Below are 20,738 nucleotides of genomic sequence, written 5' to 3' on the forward strand. Positions count from 1 at the left end.
GAAAAAATTCAAACAATCAAATGCAAAAGCCCAACAATTCACAGGATTGCCAAAAATACACAAACAAGGAACACCAACAAGACCACTCCTTCTAATATATACATTAACAACAATACTTAAACAAAATTACTTCACCTTTAACAACGAATACTATACACAAACTGAAGGACTTGCTATGAGATCACATCTAAGTGGATAATTGGCCGACATCTACCTCAACCCTACGAAAAAAATGCCTTTTATTCACACTCAACCCACAAAAATAAAAAATCATTTCATATTCCCGATATGTCGATGATACCTTAATCATATTTGATGGAACCACTAGACAAATACATATATAAATAATAAATAAAAGTTACAACAGAAATAGAAAATAACAATAACATACATTTTCTAGACTTAAACATAGCTAAACATAACAACAAATTAAAATATAAAATATACAGGAAGCCCACAACCACTGATATAATTATCTATAAAGATTCACACCACCCACATTCCCAAAAGATGGCAGCTTTCAATGCTTTTACGCATCGGCTTATAAATATTCCAATGGACAAATGCGACTACAACACGAAAAGGTTGAAGTGGATATATACTAACAATCGAAGTTTTGGAAAGAGTAAAGACGACGACAGTTGCAACGCTGTTTGATAATTCAAGGCGATTGTTGTGGAGCGATGAAATTAAGAGAGAAAAAGTATTGCTGTTTGTTATTGACGCTGCACAATATATAAAAAAAGGGAAAATCCCTGCAAATTTTGTATTTTAAAATGCTTTACGTAACTTGCGTTGCTCACGGCTTGAATAGAGTATCCAATAGGTGTAAAGAAAATTTTGTTTAAAAAGGCCTTCTCTGATAACAGTTTTCAAAGAGAATGACCTTGGTCTGCCTCTGCTTCTGAATCTGGCTCCACTATCCGTAATTATATACATTTCAAATTTACAGACAGATCTTCAATTTACATTGAAATATGTACAGCTATTGACTCGTTGGGGTACCTGGTTGGCATCAGTGTCGTATAACGCACAATACTTTGAACAATTTTTAAAAATCATGTTTGACTTACTTAGACGAAGAAGCAAGTTGTGTGATATTTTCTAAGGAATTAGTTGCAGGCAAAACAGTGAAAACGCAGCTAGGTTTTATTAAAAAACTCAATCCCTACATAAAACCCAAAAGACCATATTTTTATAAGCTTGTAGAAAAGAAGCAATTTAAAGCTACATGTTCTTATAACAGTACCTAAATAGCTAATTCATGTTGTTTTTTTACCTTGAGGAAACACAATCTGCTTGCTTCCGTTGATGTGGAAGGTAATATCTTTTAATACATTTTAATAATACATTTTAAGAAGAAGGTAGGTTACTGCAATACATTTTTATATACGAAGTTTTTTGTTTTTCTATCCTTGACCACAACGTACAGATTTTGTGGGTTTGAGATTCGTGAGCAAGCTACATATAATCGTCCATAGGAAAAACAGTTTTTTTTTCAAATTTACACCTGCAACTTCCAGCGTTTGCAACTGAGCTTTATTTATTGTTATTGCAAATGCTGCTTTTAGAGGAAACTGCACTCTTTTAAACTGAAACGGCAAATCGGTTGAAATTATCGGAATGCGGGGAATTAAAACATTTTTTTCTTTTACTATTCCAGGTGTGAAAAGTAACCAATGTAATTTCTCGGGTATCAAATTTCTCTAATATCTATTTCATGCAAATTGGTTCAGTAGTTTAGGAGTGATTAAACAGACAGAAAGACAGACAGAGTTACTTTCGCATTTATAATATTAGTATGAATATAGAAATGTAAAATCAACAGTTTATTTGGCGACACAGTTGACAAACGGTCATGATACATTTTACTCGTAGAAGCTATGTATAAGATACTTTTAATAAAAAAAAATTTGTCTTAATCTGGACCTGGATTAGATTTTTAGGGAATATTATCTATTACCTAGTGTTTACAGCACGAGTGGAGATAAGCTAACTTACGGCGGAGATGATAAGACTATTAATCAATCGTAAATAAAAAAACAGAACATTTTCAATACTATTGCATACTTAGTAATTAAATATTTATATAAACAAACACCATGAATATTATACATATGAAAGCATTCGATATAAAACAGTAGAATTTGTTGTCTTCTTCAGAAGGCCTAATATAGATATAGGCATAGTTTCCAATACTTGACTATCTGCTAATGAGAGATTATGTAATCAAGAAAATAATTGTTATCGTTGAGATAGAGGAGAGCGTATGGGAGGTGGTGTTGCCGTGTTTGCCAAAAAAAAATTCAGCTAGATAGTGTAGTAATATTTATAATAGTAATAGTGCAATACTAGCATGTAAGCGTAATAATAAGTAGTAAGTAAGTAATTGTTAAGCAGTGGCAACACTTAAGTAGTATGTAAGTAAATGTTAAACAGTGGCAACACTTATAAAAGAATGCAAGATGAAAATAAAAGAGACGCGAGTCAGTTTGTGACCGACCGCCAAGAAAGTAAGTTGTTCTTTATTTCGACTATCAGTTGCCTTTTAAATATCTGTGCCTTAAATTTAGAAGTGGGATTACCCTTGTAAAACAATTATATAAAAAGAAAAACATTTAAAGAAAAAGGAAAACTCTGAAAAAAAAACAACATTTTTTTGTTCGCGAACAATCGTGTTCGCGTTGCTCAGTCACCATTAGTTTAAATTTCCCTTGTTGGTTTTTTTTCTTTCTCCTTTTCTCTCCATATCAACTCTGCTTATATCTTATAAAGAATAATATACATAACAATGATAGAGCCAAACGAGTATTCTGTGGTACAGCTGCGTGAATGGCTGCAACGTCTAGGCATGCCAAGTAACGGCACAAAAGCAGCGTTAGTTGTGCGACTTAACGAAGTACCAGAAGGACTGAGAGGAGTAAAACCCAAGCCAAGCAACAGCAGACGAAAAAATTCAAACAACGATGTGGAAAGTAGAAGCGATGACGGCACGAGGGATGAAGATGACGACAACGACGAGAACGAGAGCATCGAAAATGGGGATAGCAACGTCAACGACAACGATGAAAACGAAAACAACGATGGTGACGTAAGCTGCGCTGGTAGTAGTGCACAGACAGTTTTAATAAAACAAAACCAACTTCTCTTGAGAGAGTTAAAACTCGTCAAAAGAGAAAAGGCGTTACTAGCAAAAGAGAACGAACTTTTGAAACAAGAAAACGAACTACAGCAACAGATAAACAAGAACGCAGTTCGAGAGCAAAACGAGAAACAACGAAGCGACAACGACAATGTAGATGACAAAGAAGAGCGGAATTACAACACATACAAAGATATGCTACCAGAATACGAAGGAGAAGCAAATTTTGACGTTTGGCTGGCACAACTGAAGAGCGCTAAAAAAGAATACAATATTGAAGAAAAAATGTTGCGCAAGCTGGTAGTAAGTAAATTGAGAGGAAAGGCCCAACAATGGCTGTACTCAAAGCCAAATTTTGCCGAAGAGAAGATTGACGCTCTGCTTAGCGAAATGACGGAGATGTTTGGTAAAAAAGAAAATAAATTAACAATGAGAAGAAAATTTGAGGCACGACGATGGGAATACGATGAGACGTTTCAACAGTACTTCAATGACAAAGTGGTGTTATCAAACGGGATGGGCATTAGTGTGGTGTTTATTGGTATCTAATAGTAAAAAAAAGTTGCCTTATAGGCTTAAATATATGAATCCAAAATATTATTCGATTTGGGTAACGATAACTGCCTCCGCAATCACACTGAAACTTTTATTAAGAACGTCTCCTTGTTTTACCCTTTTAAATTAAAAAACCTTTCTTTTGACAATCAAGTTAGCCATGCTTTTTGTTTCATATCACTTCGCTGTTGTTTTCTGTGTGCATCAGTCATTTAATTGTCTTTTATAAATATTAAACTAAACTCTTTACAAAAAAAGAAACATGCAAAGAACTCGAAGTGTATTTAAATGCCCTATTTTTGGTGATACTTGTGATAAAAAAGAAAACGTTCTGCCTACCTATGAAGATGCAATAAAGTGCTATGAATGGACGAGACATAAATTAAAGTTCGAATTGGAAACTGCAAAAGAGCCCACATTTCCAGAAGTAGCAGCTACAGTAACATCCAAAATAGAAAATATATGGCGATCTGCATCTATTCCGACTGTAACAAGAACCAGAATCATACAGATGTTGAAAGCATATCATTTAAAATACAAAAATTTACTAAAATCTGTCAAGAGACTTTCCCCAGAAAAATTAAAAAAATTTCAGGAAAGCGGTAAGTTTCTTTTTGATATTACGGCATGCAAATGCAAAGAATTCAATCACTGCACCTGCCCCAAAGAAAAAAAGGTTCCGAAACAAGAACAAACATTTTTAATTGATCAAAGAAGTGTTCGAAGTATGGCAATCGGTGGAATTGATGTTATTGTCACTAACAGGCTGCGAAAGAGTTTGGAAAGAAAACAGACTCGAGAGAAATACCAAACTACTACTGGTTTAAGTAGTACTTCTACGACTGCTGTTTTGGAGATTAGTACTTCTTCTACATCCTCATCGTCAGCGTCTGAAAATTCTGAAAGTACCGATAGCTTCATTCAGACCAAGGAAAAACATATTCCTGAGAAAAAAAGAATAATTTCTTCAAGCGTTGATTTTCCTACATTATCAAAGACATGTGATAGGTATGGAGTATCAGATAGAGCAGCAGCAGCGATAGCGTCGTCTGTTTTGTTTGATATTGGGTCTGAAGTCGGGGTCATCGACAGACATAAAATAAGAAGAGAGAAATCTAAAGCCAGAGAAAAGTTAATGAACAAAAACACAACTGCAGAATTATTTGCATTATATTTTGATGGCAGAAAAGATAAAACCATAAAATTGAATAAAAAAAATGGGAAAATCTACAAAAGTACTATTTATGAAGAGCACATCTCTTTTCTGCAAGAGCCAGGATCCATATACATGGGATACGTAGTTCCAAAGACTGGTTCGGCCAAAGAAGTAGAAATTGCAATAAGAAGTTTCCTATCAGATGAAGAGATTCCTCAACATCATCTTTTGGCTATCGGTTGTGATGGTACAAATGTGAATACAGGAAAGTACGGCGGTATTATCAGACTACTTGAGACAGAACTTCAAAAACCACTTCAATGGATAATATGTTTATTGCACATGAATGAACTACCATTAAGACACTTATTTCAACATCTTGATGGATGTACTTCGGGACCTAACTCTTACTCTGGACCTTTGGGAAAAGCACTAGAAACCTGTGAACAATTACCTGTTCAAAAATTTCTACGTATTAAAGGGAATGTTTTGCCAGAAATGGCTAAAGATTTAAGTACAGATCAACAGTACTTGCACAAGATTGTGGCAGCGGTTTTATCAGGTGAGTTCCCACAAGATCTGTCAAATAAATCTCCAGAAAAATGTCACATGCGCGTTGGCTCACCCGTGCCAACCGCATAATGCGTTTATATGTAACAACAGAGAAACCTTCGGAAAACTTGATCACTTTGGCCACATTTGTTGTTAAGGTTTACGCGCCATGTTGGCTCTCCATCAAAAATAAACCATCGTGCAAGGATGGTACACAACATCTTTTTAACATGATTATGGCTTCAAGATATCTTCCAGAAGAACTTAAGAAAGTAATCGATCCTTTCATTCAGCGGAATGGTTATTTCGCGCATCCAGAAAACATTCTTCTTGGCATGGTAACAGATAATAATAAACATATTAGGGAACTGGCAGCTCGGCGTATATTAAAAGCTCGCAGTATGCCTCGGTCTTCAACACCAAGGCTGTTTGAAGTGCCTCCTATAAATTTCAATGCATCAACGTATATCGATTTGATAAATTGGCAAGGAAAGGTTTCTGACCCACCGATTATGCAAAACTTGTGTGACCAAGAAATTCGGAGCATCGTGGAATCTGGCGGTGAAGGTGAAGTGTTCTTTTTACGGCTTCCGTGCCATACCCAAGCTGTTGAACGAGCTGTAAAGATGACGACGGAAGCTGCTACTTCTCAGTACACAAAAAAGTCCCGACTAGGAGCAAGAAAAGCCAAAATAGAATCACGGAAGACTATGCCTAAGTTTGAGACAAAACAAGATTTTCAAACATCTTAATTTTAAAATACATACATATATATATTGTTATGAGAATGAATTTATGTTTTCTTTATATTGAATTAAAATTCTAATCATCAGGAGTATATTTTGGACAATGTTTTCTATCTATTTATCTTATACTATTTTCAGCCATATCTGTTTACTAAAATCTTGTATCAACTTTTGATTTTTGAAGTCAGTGCGGGGGCAGAAGATCTTAACCAAATTAATTGAAAAACTACATTTATTTTTCTTTTAATATAAGGCACCAATGCCCCCCTATTAGAATTTCCAATCTCAAAAAAAAAAAATTTCATACATTCTTGCTCCACCCTAATGGGCATCGAGGAGGATGAATTTATCGAGTACGTGGTAGAGGGCATTAGTGACACAAATTTAAGACTATACGCTCTAGTCCATGATTTTAAGGATCGTGCTCAGCTACTTCGAACTTTCGGCAAGGTAGAACAAACGAAGCCAGGCGGCTCTAAGCCAACAACAAAGCCTATGACAACGACAACGATGAGACAACAGAAGAAGGAGGGGCCACGATGTTATAATTGCAACTGCGTGGGACACATCGCTGTGGAGTGTAGGAAGACGAAACGCGAGTATGGTGCGTGCTACGGATGCGGTTCTAAAGAACATCTTTTACCGAAGTGTCCAAATAAAAAGTACACGGTCCAGTTGTTGGACAACGAAAAGGAAGACTTTGTAAGTTATTTATGTCTTACTGTAAAAACAGAAAATAAATTTAAAAACTTTTTTTTAGAATGCCTCATAGACACTGGTAGCCCGATAAACTTTATAAGACGGTCGTGCCTTCCTAAAGGAATAAAATTAAATTTAAAGATTAACAATGTGTCCTACTTTGGCATAAATGAAAGTAAATTATTAATCGAAGGAATGTTTTCGTGTTTTGTTCATTAGAAAAATTTTAAAATTTTGGTAGATATGTTTGTAGTAAATGACAGATCAACGGTCTATGAGGTTGTTCTGGGAAGAAGTTTTTTAAAAGCTGGTAATTTTAAGTTAGTTTCTGATTATGACAAAGATGTGTACAACGATAACGAATTGTAGTAATATTTATAATAGTAATAGTGCAATACTAGCATGTAAGCGTAATAATAAGTAGTAAGTAAGTAATTGTTAAGCAGTGGCAACACTTAAATAGTATGTAAGTAAATGTTAAACAGTGGCAACACTTATAAAAGAATGCAAGATGAAAATAAAAGAGACGCGAGTCAGTTTGTGACCGACCGCCAAGAAAGTAAGTTGTTCTTTATTTCGTTCACCGACTATCAGTTGCCTTTGAAATATCTGTGACTTAAATAGATAGATATGAAACTTTACAACTGAAACGCTGATAAAGCAATTCCCAAAAAAAAAAAAACAATTACGCTGTGATTCAAGTAATAAGCTCCCTAAAAACAATATGGAAAATTTCAAGATTCGTAACATCCGTATTATAACCCGCAAGTTAAGTTTCTCAAGTTTCTTCAATAATTCGATACATAGCATGGCAAATTTTGCATTAAGGCTGATCATTGTTCTAAGCTCATTCAGTAAATGTTTGAAACAAGTAATTAAAAAAGAATAACAACACATGTTGAAAGATACGATATACTTCCGCTAGAACAGTTTGGATTTCGTGCCTACAGTTCACCAAGTGCATAGAATAACCAAACAAATTAAGAATAATTTCAATAAAGGAAAAAGCACAGGTATGGCGTTCCTTGACATTGAAAAAGCGTTTGACACCTTTAAGCTCAACACTTTGCTACATAAGCTTTTAACTCAATTAATTTCATAAAGATTGTACAATAATTTTTTAAGTGAAAGGACATTTAGAGTTACTGTAATCTATTTGAAAATAAATAAATGCTTCAAAAACACAGGTTATCTATTTCACTCCAAAAAGGAAAGCCTGCCTATTTGCTAAGCAATTACCTAGTTATTTGCGGTACGAGTACAGGTTGGCAAACAAGTGTAAACTATCTTGGGGTATATCCGATTTGCAAATAATTTGTTTTTATAAAAGTTATTTGTTCATTATTTATTTCCCTTTCGTTTGCTTAATGTTCAATATTTGTTTAGAAATTATTCATTTTTTTAAATTAACTTATTACTTCATTTACTTTTTTATTTAAATATATAAAAAGAAGTAGTTTTAAATGTTTAATATCAATTACTTATTTATCAGTATCCATAATCATGAGAAAAAGTTTTTTTTTTAATCTTTTTCCTTCATACATTTTGACTTTGCATTCAATTAATTCAAAAACTACTGACTGAAACAACTTTATTTAAAATTTATTTTATCTTGGTGCCAAATACTTACTCTTAAATAACAAGTACTCAAAACATACAAATTTAAAAAAAAACGTGTGTCTAAATCATTAGCTTTTTAGCTTATTTTTGAGCATATCCTTTCTTAAAACCGTTACATCTACAGAAACAACTTTCGGGAAAAATATAATGTATTTTATTTGCTTTAAACTGGAAGAACATGATAAAAAATGTTGCTTCAGTTTAAAAAAAAATATTAAATGAAAAAATATTCGCGGTTTATCAGATTTTTTGACATATTGCGTCAGGCGCTCGAGGTCGAAAACTTTGATTTTTATTTTTTTAATAAAGCCAAGATCATAAACAAGTAATAAAGAAATCAGAAGTAACAGACTTTATTGACCTGATGTATGTCGTTACTGGACTACACAAACAAAAAACCATTAAAAAAATTTGCTGCTGCTTTCATCTAATATAACGGAAAATAAGAAGCTTTTTCTCAAATATTTACGAATTATAGATAGTATGCGAAATTTCGCTTTTCTATTGCTTAAAATATTTTATTTTATGTAAGGAATAGGTGGTTAAAGTTTATTTAAAATATTAACAATGAAGTATTTATAAAATAGTACACATTTCACGTCAAACGTTCATATCAACCAAAGCACTATGGATATTATATTTTTGGCTTATGAAGATTTTAGATAATGTGATTAATGTAGGAGTATACAGTGCGGATTCCAGATTGTTTAGCGTCTTCAAACCCTATAAAATAATCTTTGCTACTATTTTGGTGACTGCAGGCAAAACACTAATACTTTCCCAGTTTTCCCATATAAACAGATTTAATATTTTTTGGGAGCTTGACAACCATTCCCTTTTTCTATGACCGGTTGCAGCAATTCGCTTGATTAACTTGGTGCTGATTGTAATAGTTCTGGGGAAATACAATTCAGCCCTACCGCTTTGTTGTCCTGCACTGGGGTGTGTTTCGGTAGTTTGTGGCTTCGGGCAACTCAGAAGATGTCGGCTGCACGTTGCTGTAGAATACATGGTTTAAAACCAAAGCGAAATGTTACTTAGCAAGGAACCATCTACGTATATATTTTTCACTGGATGTTGTTTTATGCTTTGAAAACTACCGGGGATGTTGGTCCTGCTGTCGCGGCTTCTTCTGCTTATTGAGCTAAAACGTTAGTGTAATTACGCTTATCTTGGCCTACGCTACAATGAACTTCTTTCAAATTCATACGGTATATGGATTTTAGCTAGTTTCTTTCTTTAGCTTGTACGAGCAGCTGCTAAATTAGCTTTTAATTGTTTCCTTTTGTTAATTTGTATCCTCCTCTTAAAGTCTTCCTATCACACGACCGACTATTTATTCAGATAAGGAAACATTTAATGGAATTTTTTTGTTTTCGGGTCTCGTGCTGCTGATTGTTCTCATATGTTATGGAAAGTGGTAACTAAGTTTTTGGCGATTGGTAGGTGTCTGCGATGTTATATTAAGTTATTATAGCTGCACGTATTTATTATGTTAATCTATCTTATCTATCTTAGTTTTGGATTCCAATAGTACATCAAAATATTGTTAGTATAAGCCAGTAAAAAATGAAATATTATTGAATATTAACTGTTAAAGAGTCCCGAAAATTAACAGTAAAGGTTTTAAATTATTTAAATTTATTTTATTATTTTAGGCCATGAATGCTTAGTACTCAACATTTTATTTAAGATCACAGGAAATTATTCGTACCATCTGGTCCGCATTCGAAAGTATATCTTAGTTTTAGATTCCAATAGTACATCAAAATATTGTTAGTATAAGCCAGTAAAAAATGAAATATTATTGAATATTAACTGTTAAAGAGTCCCGAAAATTAACAGTAAAGGTTTTAAATTATTTAAATTTATTTTATTATTTTAGGCCATGAATGCTTAGTACTCAACATTTTATTTAAGATCACAGGAAATTATTCGTACCATCTGGTCCGCATTCGAAAGTATTTTTATTTACAAAAAATGACTTGGCTGAGATAATAATTAAATAAACTCTTAAATCAACTTTCAGGTTAATTGACTTTTCAGTTTACCACAAGCTTAGTAATAGAGGAAAAATGTCATGAGTGCAGTATTAGGCACAATCATATTTTATTTGTACTTGTAGTAAAATTGTTTGACCCTTAATTTAAGAATCTCTCATTCAAGCTTGAAAATCATCGGACATAATTTTCAAAAACTTTTATTTTCTATACTTCTTGTTCAAGAAACATTAATGTCTGAAATCCGATTCCTGATATGAAACCAATGGTTTTGTTCAACTACAAATGTTCTCGTTATTAAACGTAAAAAATATGAGTACTATTGGAAAGACAGTTCAAACTGTGTGGATTTTTGTTTTAAAGTAAGAACTAATGAAATTACCTGGATCACGCATAGTATTTAGATTTCCTCCAAAATTATTAAACTTATTACGTATACCCCCACGATCTTTAATGTCATAAGGGACGGAGCGGTTGTTAGACTGACGACGCATCTCGGCCAATGAACTTCGAAATATTTCAATGTACCTACAAAAAAAAAGCATGAAAAAATAATTTAAGAAGTATTTTTTTAATTAAAATATACTGGCAAGCAATTACTATACATTCATTTTAAAAAATCTATACGGAAAATTGCTTTCTATTTGTATTGATTCTTTAAGTACTTAGAAACAAAAGACAAATGGGAAAAAATATATGGTACCTGGTCCCTGTTGCACCAACTACTTTGATTTTTGTACTATGCAACTTTTTCAGATATGTACTAATTTCTTTCAAAGAAAAAGTGCAAAGTTTTTATACAAAAAATAAAAAGTCTCCGACTTTGGACTTTACAATTTTAAATGTAATTTAGCAAAATAAAAAGTGTATGCGATTCAACAAGTGCAAAATTAACTTTATATTTTTGTTCTTAATTTGATGAATTCTGAAAGAGATGATGATACACCAGAGCAGTCTCAAGCTCGTCGAAGACAACATGATGAATGTCTAGCATTACCACGGGACGCCTTAATAATAGTCTCAAACTAGACTTTAAAAGAAGGCTCCACTTCTTACATCTTACGGGCTTCTGAAAAACGTCCTTTCAAAATTAAAGAAGCTATAGTTGTGGCGAAACCAAACCCAAAAAAAGACAGAAAGCTCTATAATTGGAAAAAATACAATGTTACTGTGGTACTCTAAATCCTGCGTGAATTATAGAAAATATACTAAAAAGTGTGCTCCAAAACTACAAAGACTATAGGGTTAGAGCTCCGGAAGATGGCGGTCGTACGCTAACTTAAAAATCCCTGAAAACGATAGAATGCTCTATAACATTGTGAAAAAATACAAGGTCACTGTGGCGCTCTTAATCCTGCATGAAAAAAAAAAGAAATTATACCAAAAATTGTACTCCAACATTGCAAAGGCTACACCATGTCACAAAAGTCTACATACGATGCGAAATTTCATAATCATTTTGTTGAAATAAGAGAAAGCTTTTTTTTGTATGCACTTTATGCATTATAAAGTATTCTAATATTTGTAAACAACATAAAATAGTAACATTTTCTTACACACCGCAATAAAATCTAAAATAACTGAAAAGAGACGCAAGAGAAATGTCACAAAAGTCTACATACGATCATGAAATTGGCCGAAAATACCGTTACCGCGAATGAAGGTAAATATTTGCATGATTACTCGTGTTGTCGTGTTTGAGTAACGTATCGTGCATTTAGTTTATTTTTATTTTGGAAGTATTATAAAAACATAAAATGTCTGGCAGAAAAGAAATCTCATCCGAAGTGCGAAAAATCGTTATAAAACTTAAAAACAAAGGAATGTCAATGTCGAAAATTGGGAAAAGCTTGGATTTATCTAACGCCTCAGTTCAAACCATCATAAAAAACTATAACGAAACGGGTAACTACGATAGTAGGCCAAGAAGTGGACGGCCGAGGAAGTTGCATGATCGGACGATGAGGAAAGTTGTGCGAAAAGTTGTGGAGAATCCAAAACAGAGTGCCATAAAACTTGCGGCTGAACTGCAATCATTTGAAAGTATAACAGTTCATCCCGAAACTGTTCGTCGTGTACTAAAAAGGTCTGGTTTGAGCTCACGAGTAGCAAGAAAAAAGCCATTGATAAGTTCCAAAAACAGAATTAAACGATTGGAGTACGCCAAGAAGTATGAAAACAAACACGTTACTGATCCAACATTCTGGGAACGAGTGATATTCACTGACGAATGTAAATTTAATGTTTTTGGACGAGATGGAAGGTCCAAAGTATGGCGAAAGCCAAATACAGCACTCGCCTTGAAAAACATTTCTCCAACTGTTAAACATGGAGGGGGATCTGTTATGGTATGGGGATGCATGGCGGCGAAAGGAGTTGGGGAGTTGCACTTCATAGACGGGATAATGGATCGGCATAAATATCTTAACATTTTTAAGACAAATTTAGTCAGGAGCACACAGAAATTGGACCTTGAGTCCAATTATATATTTATGCAAGACAACGACCCCAAGCATAACTCGTTTCTCGTCAAAGAGTGGCTGCTTTACAACGTTCGATCAAAACTTGAACATCCCCCACAATCAATTGACCTTAATGCTATTGAGCATCTATGGGCCCACCTTAAGCAGAAGCTTAGCGAAAGGACCGTAACATCTATTCCAATGCTCAAAAGTGTTTTAGCTGAAGAATGGGCCAAAATTTCACCCGAACTTACCCAAAAACTAGCTCTTTCTATGCCATCACGATTAGGAGAGGTGATAAAAGCAAATGGTGGCCCAACACGTTACTGATAGCTACAAATTCATTACCAAGTAACACCGTATGTAGAATTTTGTGAATACCAAAAACAGACTCGTATAACCTTTTTCTATTACAGACTTCCAGTTTTGAAGAACTTTTTGTTATTTTTTATTTATTTTGTTATTTAAAAGAAATGTGAAATATTTTAATGAAAAAATCTTATGTTGACTACTTTTTTAATAAAAAACAATACAATTTGAAATCGTATGCAGACTTTTGTGACATGGTGTATATGGAAATATTGATCAACAATAGCTAGATTGGCTTATGACTAAAATGTTCAATTGCCATGTAAATGCAGAGTTCTGCAAACAAAATTAAAAGAGGTAAGATATTTTTGTCGACTTAAATGTAAAACAACTTAATACTAAATAACAGCTTAATCACTCCAACGTTATCTTTGAAAAGATATAATGTAAGAAAGAATAATTAATGTCGCCAACAAAAATAAGACACACTTTATTTTCAAACGACATCATTTGTGAATAAGAAACCTCCTATTTAAAGAGGAAAGTAGGCAACAATATTTTAAGAGAACTAACTATGTCCTCCTCATTAGTTATTTTTGGTCCCAAAAAAACAAACACCATAACTTCATAGCAGTGCAACTCTTACAACATGTACAAGTCCTTCCACATTTTTGGAAAATTCAAAATTTAAAAAAATTACAGCAATTTTGTATTTAGGAATACATGTACGTACATATATAAATTTATATATTTTTAAATTATACTTCATTCAGGTTTTCTTTCAAATTTATGAAGTATTGTTCTTAAAAGTATTGTTTTTATAATGACTGTTTTTATTGTTATGTTTTTAACTTCCAATATTAAGTTCTTTTTTTATACATTTCATATTATTTTACAATTATTTTTCTTTTCTTTCAAAATGTTTCATAATTATTTAATAATATTTTTTGGAATTCCTTATCATTACTTATAAGATTAAGGGAAAGTTTTTTTCAGTCGCAACCATTTTTATTCAAACTTATACATATATATGTGTTACGAGTATATAGACCCAACTTGTGCGCCAAACAAGCAATTGACTTTAAATTTCATACTCAGCCAATATAAACTCACAATTTCAAACTTTAAATAAAGATGATAAGAGGAGAACTCAATTCGAGAACATTCAGCACCTACAAGAACCTAGTAGTTTCTCGAACCAATTTGAATATATAAACTTTGTATATGAAAACTATAGTACTCTCATGGGCATACATTTGTAGGGCGACCGGATGCCGAGTCGTTGGCGGTAGTATCGAAAGTAGAGACATTTCGGGAAGCGAGAGAAATAACCTTCCAGCAGAATAAGGGAGATAATTAATTTTCCACCCAAAATGTCTTCACAATTTCCTTCATTCTATTTGAGTCTATCCTTGTATATGTTTTCATATCCAAAGCTTCCATATGAAGGTCGGTGAATTTTTTTTTTCTTTATATCAATGGACTTTTATATGGAAAACGGCAAAGTAAACAAAAATGTCTCAATATTGTGTCTAATACGGCGATGAATGAAATTTTTGTATGCTTACATCAGCTGGGGTATTCTGGTCTAGAAATAAAAAAAAACGATTTTTTTTTCATATTTTCATAGCTTAACTATTTAAGAATATGTCTACGAGAGGATTTTCCCAAATTCAAATTATTTTCGGAGAAATAAGTATTTTGCTGGGCAGCCATCCAAATCGGTTGGGCTGCAACTAATCGAACAAAAGACATAATGGGGTTCTGCGCAATACATATATATTTATATAACGGAACAAAAGGACTTATATATATATATAAATTTTAATTAAGTTTTCTTAAAGATTTAAAATAAAACTTTCTTCCTGTTCTGGGAGCAGGGCAACCGAAGTAAAAGACCGTTTTATTTTAATTAAAAACACTTTTATTCAAGCGTCAGATCCCTTACCGTTGGTCGGGGGAAATCATCGGCTATACGTTGATAAACTTGTGAAAAAACTAAACTAGAAAGAGATCTGGAGATCCCTTTTATGCTAACGCAGCAAACCTTTGTTTGACTGCGGATGGTGCAATGATTCAATATTGTCAAATACTTTTGATATCCATTTGATACTCTTGCACAAGGCTGAAGGCCAAGAAGTGCTGATATGCAATTTATGTTTATTATCGTTGCATCATCTTTGAAGAATTATTATAAAGTGTTTAATTGAATTTGAAGTCAAGATTTTGCGTGGGTTTATCTTTGTTTGAAATTTGTTGGAGCGCACAAGTGTGCTCGGATATAACACCCCCCTCTTTGGATTCTTCTAAGGGTCGGAAATTGACCGTTGGAAGATGTACATTATTTATTATCTTCCTTTTCTTACTTTTTAATTTTAGATAAACATAAATTATTACAATTATTAAAATGATTGAAATGATAAAATATATTTTGAAACTTGACTTTTTATGATTATATTTCATTTCTTGTATTTCTTTTAAATTGTTTATATTTTGATATTTTAATTCTTCAAAAGTTAATTCTTCAATTTTAGTATAATTTATATCCAATATTGTATTAGGAATTATTCGCTCATGCTTATAATTTTTCCTTTCATATGATTTATTGTTTATTTTAACTTTACAATTTTCAAATCTAATAAGATAGTTACCTTTAATTTTAATTTTTTGATTATTACAATTTTGATTAAGTTCTTGTAATTTTACATGAATGAATACAAGATTATTATTTCCTATTTCTAATACTTGTTCATTTATATTTTTTATAAGTTTACAATTCATTGATTTTTTTCAGTATATTTTCTATACAATCTCATTTATTTTGGTTAAGTTTTGTACATATTTAGTACTGTCATATATTATTTGATCTTTTGTCAGATAAAGATATTTATTTCTAATTGGGAATTACTATCCTTATTTGGAATGGGTTGAACGTATATCTTTTTATACAGTTCATCTGTATATTTGGGTATTTTAATTATAAATATAATATTTGTTTTATATAGGGCTAAACTGAGTTTTAATTCTTCCAAGTTATTTATATTAATGCCGTATTTATCTATTTCTTCTACAGTTAAAATATCTCTGCTGAGTATTCCTAATCTTGAAGTCATTATTATTTCTTTTATTTTTTCTATGTCTTCATGTAAATATTCGAGGTTTTCTCTTAACTTTATCTCGTACTGTATTTTAGCTATATTTTTTACGTAATCGTAGCTTTCTACAAATGTATTGATTCTTTTAATTATGTTATTAGTTTCATTATTTAAAGTTTCAGTAAGTATTTTTATTTGTTTATTAAATTTTTCATTTATTATTATTTGTTTGTTTAAATTCGTTATCTCATTATGATTGTTTTCTTCAATTATTCTCAAATGTTTTTCGATATCTTGGCGATCATTGTCGTCCATGGTTCCGTATAAAAATTTCATACCTGTTCCTAAAATATTTATTAATCCTCTTTTTTGTCTATTTGATTTAGGATGGGGTAAGAGTACTTTAAACTCTTTTCGTATTTTTGACATTTTCCTAATAAAGCTGTCATTTTCTTCTGGAATTCTTTTAACATATATTTTTTTCATATTCACTTAGATTTATTATATGAATTATAGTATCGTAACTTTCTATTAGTGGATATTCTTCTAGTTGGATTAAAGTGAATCCATTTCCTTTATTTAAGTCAATGACTTCGAATTCTGCTCGTACTTGGTTGAGGGTTATCGTATTAAAGTCAATATTTTGTCGTGTGATAAATCCTGCTTGAGTTATCTCATGAAGTGCTGAATCCATGGTTGGGGGTTTTAATGCATATAGAATTGTTCTCATATACGTCGGTAATCTTTCTTTAAAAATTTTAAGCGCTGTTTCGTTATTACGAGGGATATCAGAAATATTATTTTCTTGTAAACTCTTTTGGTTTAATAAGGAAAGGGTATGTTGTATGTAGTCATAAAATTTAATCGGATCGCCTCTATATTGAGAAGAAGTATGAATTTCGATAGCCTGTCTGGCTCTTCCTATAAATTTATTCTTAAGAATATTTATACACATTTTTTGTGAAATGTCATTATAAGTTAATAATGTGGGGATTATATCATGCACATTTGAAATAAAAATAGTGATGTCTTCGGTTTTAACGTCAAAATTATGTAATCTTTCTATGTATTTAAGGGGATTTAATTCTAAAGATCTTAAATTATTATTACCTCCTACTAATGGTGGTTGTTGCTGCTGCTGTTGCTGTTGTTGTGCTACTGATGGTTCCAAGTTGTCTGCTTGTTCTTGAAAGTTTCTTTGCTGGTTGTAGTTTAGCTGCCTTAATTAAGCTCGTTGCGAATCTCTTCTGATTCGGTTCATCAACTTGATCTCGTTTGGGCTTTAGATCATGCCACTTACATCCACGTTGGGTTCAAGTGGATTTTCCACACATAATTTGATTATTAAATTAAATTTTTTTTGGTAGGTATATTTTTTTCTTTTAGTTGCACTATTTGTTGCATTTAACCTTTTGCTTCTTATCGTTCCTTTTGGTTTATTATTTTTTATTTTGTTTTAATTTGTTTGCACTTTTTATTTTTATATAAAAAAATTATTTTTTCTTTATGTTCTTTTTATTTATTTATTAATTTTATCTTTTTCTCACTCACTAATTTTGTATTTTTACTCAATTTTCAGTATAGGGCTTTTTTCAATTAATTTATTAATTATAATTGTTCAATCGCTTTTAACTTCACTTCCACTCTTCCACTTTTCACTCTTCACTGAAAATTATTTCCTCTCTATGAGGCTTCGCAACATTAACCATATTCACTGGCGTTGGTTACTAAATAATTTTTCCTTTTTAATAATTTTCGTTCGAAAAATTATTATTTTTTTTTTTTTGTTTGCATTTATTTTTTATTGTCAACTAAAACACGGTTTTGCATTTATTAATTTTCACAATAAAAACAAATTTTTTGGGTCGCGAAAAAAAAATTTAATTCCGGTTCGACCACTGGATTACCATGTCTCTTATAATTTTCACTTATAATCTGACTGGAATCCTACCGACTGCGCCAATTTTAATTGAGTTTTCTCAAAGATTCAAAAAAAATCTTTCTTCCAGTTTTGGGAACAGGGCAACCGAAATAAAAGACCGTTTTATTTTAATTAAAAACACTTTTATTCAAGCGTCAGATCCCTTACCATTGGTCGGGGGAAATCATCGGCTATACGTTGATAAACTTGTGACAAAAACTAAACTAGAAAGAGATCTGGAGATCCCTTTTATAGTATTAATATGCTAACGCAGCAAACCTTTGTTTGACAATATTGTCAAATACTTTTGATATCCATTTGCATCATCTTTAAAGAATTATTACAAAGTGTTTAATTAAATTTGAAGTCAAGATTTTGCGTGGGTTTATCTTTGTTTGATATTTGTTGGGGCGCACAAGTGTGCTCGGATATAACATATATATATATATATATATATATATATATATATAACGGAACAAAAGGGCTTATATACATATAGGTTATAACCGCAGAAAAAACAAACAGATTTTTTTAGTTTATTTGTAAACAAAAGAAATAGTATCAAATTCATATTGCATTATTGAATATTCATTTGATCCCATTTCCTGTTCTTCTCATTAAAGATAAATCATAAATAAGAATAAAATGCTGACAAAGTGTTAATCGCGAAAAAATAAAAGAATTAAAATATAAAACGATAAAACGATGACAAAGAGTTTTGTCATCGAAACACACTAGCTATCTGCGATAGTTTAGTTTAGTTCTAAGATACTCGAAACGAATAAAGACATAAAGAGCTCCGCTCTTTAGTAAAACTTTTTAAAAAGATTTTTAATCAAATATCAATTAAAATTGGCGCAGTCGGTAGGATGCCATTTTCAAAATGAGCATCCCTTGTAAAAAATAACTTACGAAAGTGTTTTTAACCAACCCATTAAAGGGCACATCAGTGTTAAAATACTTGTGTAAAAACTTTTTATCGTGAAGATAAATATCTATCAAGTTATTATTATCAATGATAAAAACCTCAAAGTATAAAAGCAACACAGTGAAAAATATAAGTCGAACGAAAATCGATTCTTTTCACAAATAAAAAATTAATTAATAACTCATCCCACGGCATATGGTAATGTTATGAACTCCGTAGAGGGGAAATTAATTTGACAATCAAGAAAAAAAAACTACATCAGTGATCCGAGATCCAACAAACTAATAAAACTACATCAGTGAACCGAGATCCAACAAACTAATAAAACTACATCAGTGAACCGAGATCCAACTAGCTAATAAAATTACATCAGTGAACCGAGATCCAACAAACTAATAAATACATCAGTGAACCGGACTCAACAAACCGATGACAACACACAACTAATGAGTTTCATCAGCCGAAAACAAAAGACGAAACCAGACCCATATCATAGAGAAGACGAATCATCTGAAGAAGATCAACATAAAATAATAAATAACAGTAAGAATAATCTTAAGAATAAAAGTATTGAAATAGAAAATTATTTATCTAGTATAGAAAATATACAAATGGCACTAACATTAACTCTCGACCCCCTAAAGTATATAGAGAAACTTCAACCCTTCGATGGACGAATAGAAGATTTATATACCTTTTTGAAAAATGTAGATTATAATGAAATTCAGAAAAAACTATGTGAATTGAATCAAAAAACGGTTCAGGAATCGAAATCCGAGGAGGTCGCTAGTAATAATGAAACTGCTCTAACTATATTTAAAGAAAGGCTTTCAGTACACATGCGTACTATCTTGTTCGCATTAAAACCTACAAATTTACAAGCAGCCCTGCAGGCTCAAGCAGGCTTTGTAAATGAAAGAACCGAAGAAACACCCAAAAAGTTATTCGAACCAATAAAAATTCGAAATAACAATTTTATTCCTAACAATTCCCAACTTAGAAATCCTATCTATGTAAAACCTCCGTTTAATCATCAAAACCAAAATCACAATAACCCAAACCAATTTGCTCCAAAAAATCCCAACTATATTAGACCACCATTTAACCATCAAGTTAACCCCAATAATAAAGGTAATAATTATAACCCAAATTATAAACCTCCCAGTAGACAATATAAACCTATGGAAGTTGACCCAACTTCTAGTCAATTAAAGAGGATCCAAAGTAACTACAGTGAAAGTGATCAAAATAATACGGTTTTTCCGAATGTAGCCTCGGAAACTTATCGACACAACAAGACAACAAACTCCCCTTTATTAGGTTAGACAAAAATAACGAAACGTTGAGACTATTAATTGACACAGGAGCCACTAATAGTCTAATAAACAGAGAAAAAGCTCCAGAATTCTACATACATACACGAAAGTACCCGTTAGAGATCAAAACAGTAGGTACATCCATTTTTATAAACAAGGAATTAGTTATACCAAAAGAAAAATTTGCACTCAATCTCGCGTAGATGGCATTTTTCAAATCCACAACTTTAATGTCAA

At 32.0% G+C, this 20,738-nt stretch overlaps 1 protein-coding gene and 1 long non-coding RNA gene across 3 annotated transcripts in view; one reads left to right on the forward strand and one right to left on the reverse strand.

The window, feature by feature from the left end:
* LOC129938433 (heterogeneous nuclear ribonucleoprotein H2) overlaps positions 1 to 20,738 on the reverse strand; it is a 100,393-nt gene that overhangs the window by 23,591 nt on the left and 56,064 nt on the right. For both annotated transcript variants that reach the window (XM_056045991.1, XM_056045992.1), the window contains exon 5: positions 10,853 to 10,998. In XM_056045991.1, coding sequence (XP_055901966.1) covers positions 10,853 to 10,998 — 146 coding nt within the window. The remainder of the gene's footprint in view (positions 1 to 10,852; positions 10,999 to 20,738) is intronic.
* On the forward strand, positions 2,499 to 8,258 carry LOC129938435 (uncharacterized). The gene is made up of 3 exons (XR_008780463.1): positions 2,499 to 2,513; positions 6,290 to 6,853; positions 6,912 to 8,258. It is a non-coding gene; the product is annotated as an uncharacterized LOC129938435 (long non-coding RNA).

This window comes from Eupeodes corollae, chromosome 1, assembly GCF_945859685.1.
Source record: "Eupeodes corollae chromosome 1, idEupCoro1.1, whole genome shotgun sequence".
Taxonomy (NCBI): Eukaryota; Metazoa; Arthropoda; class Insecta; order Diptera; family Syrphidae; genus Eupeodes; species Eupeodes corollae.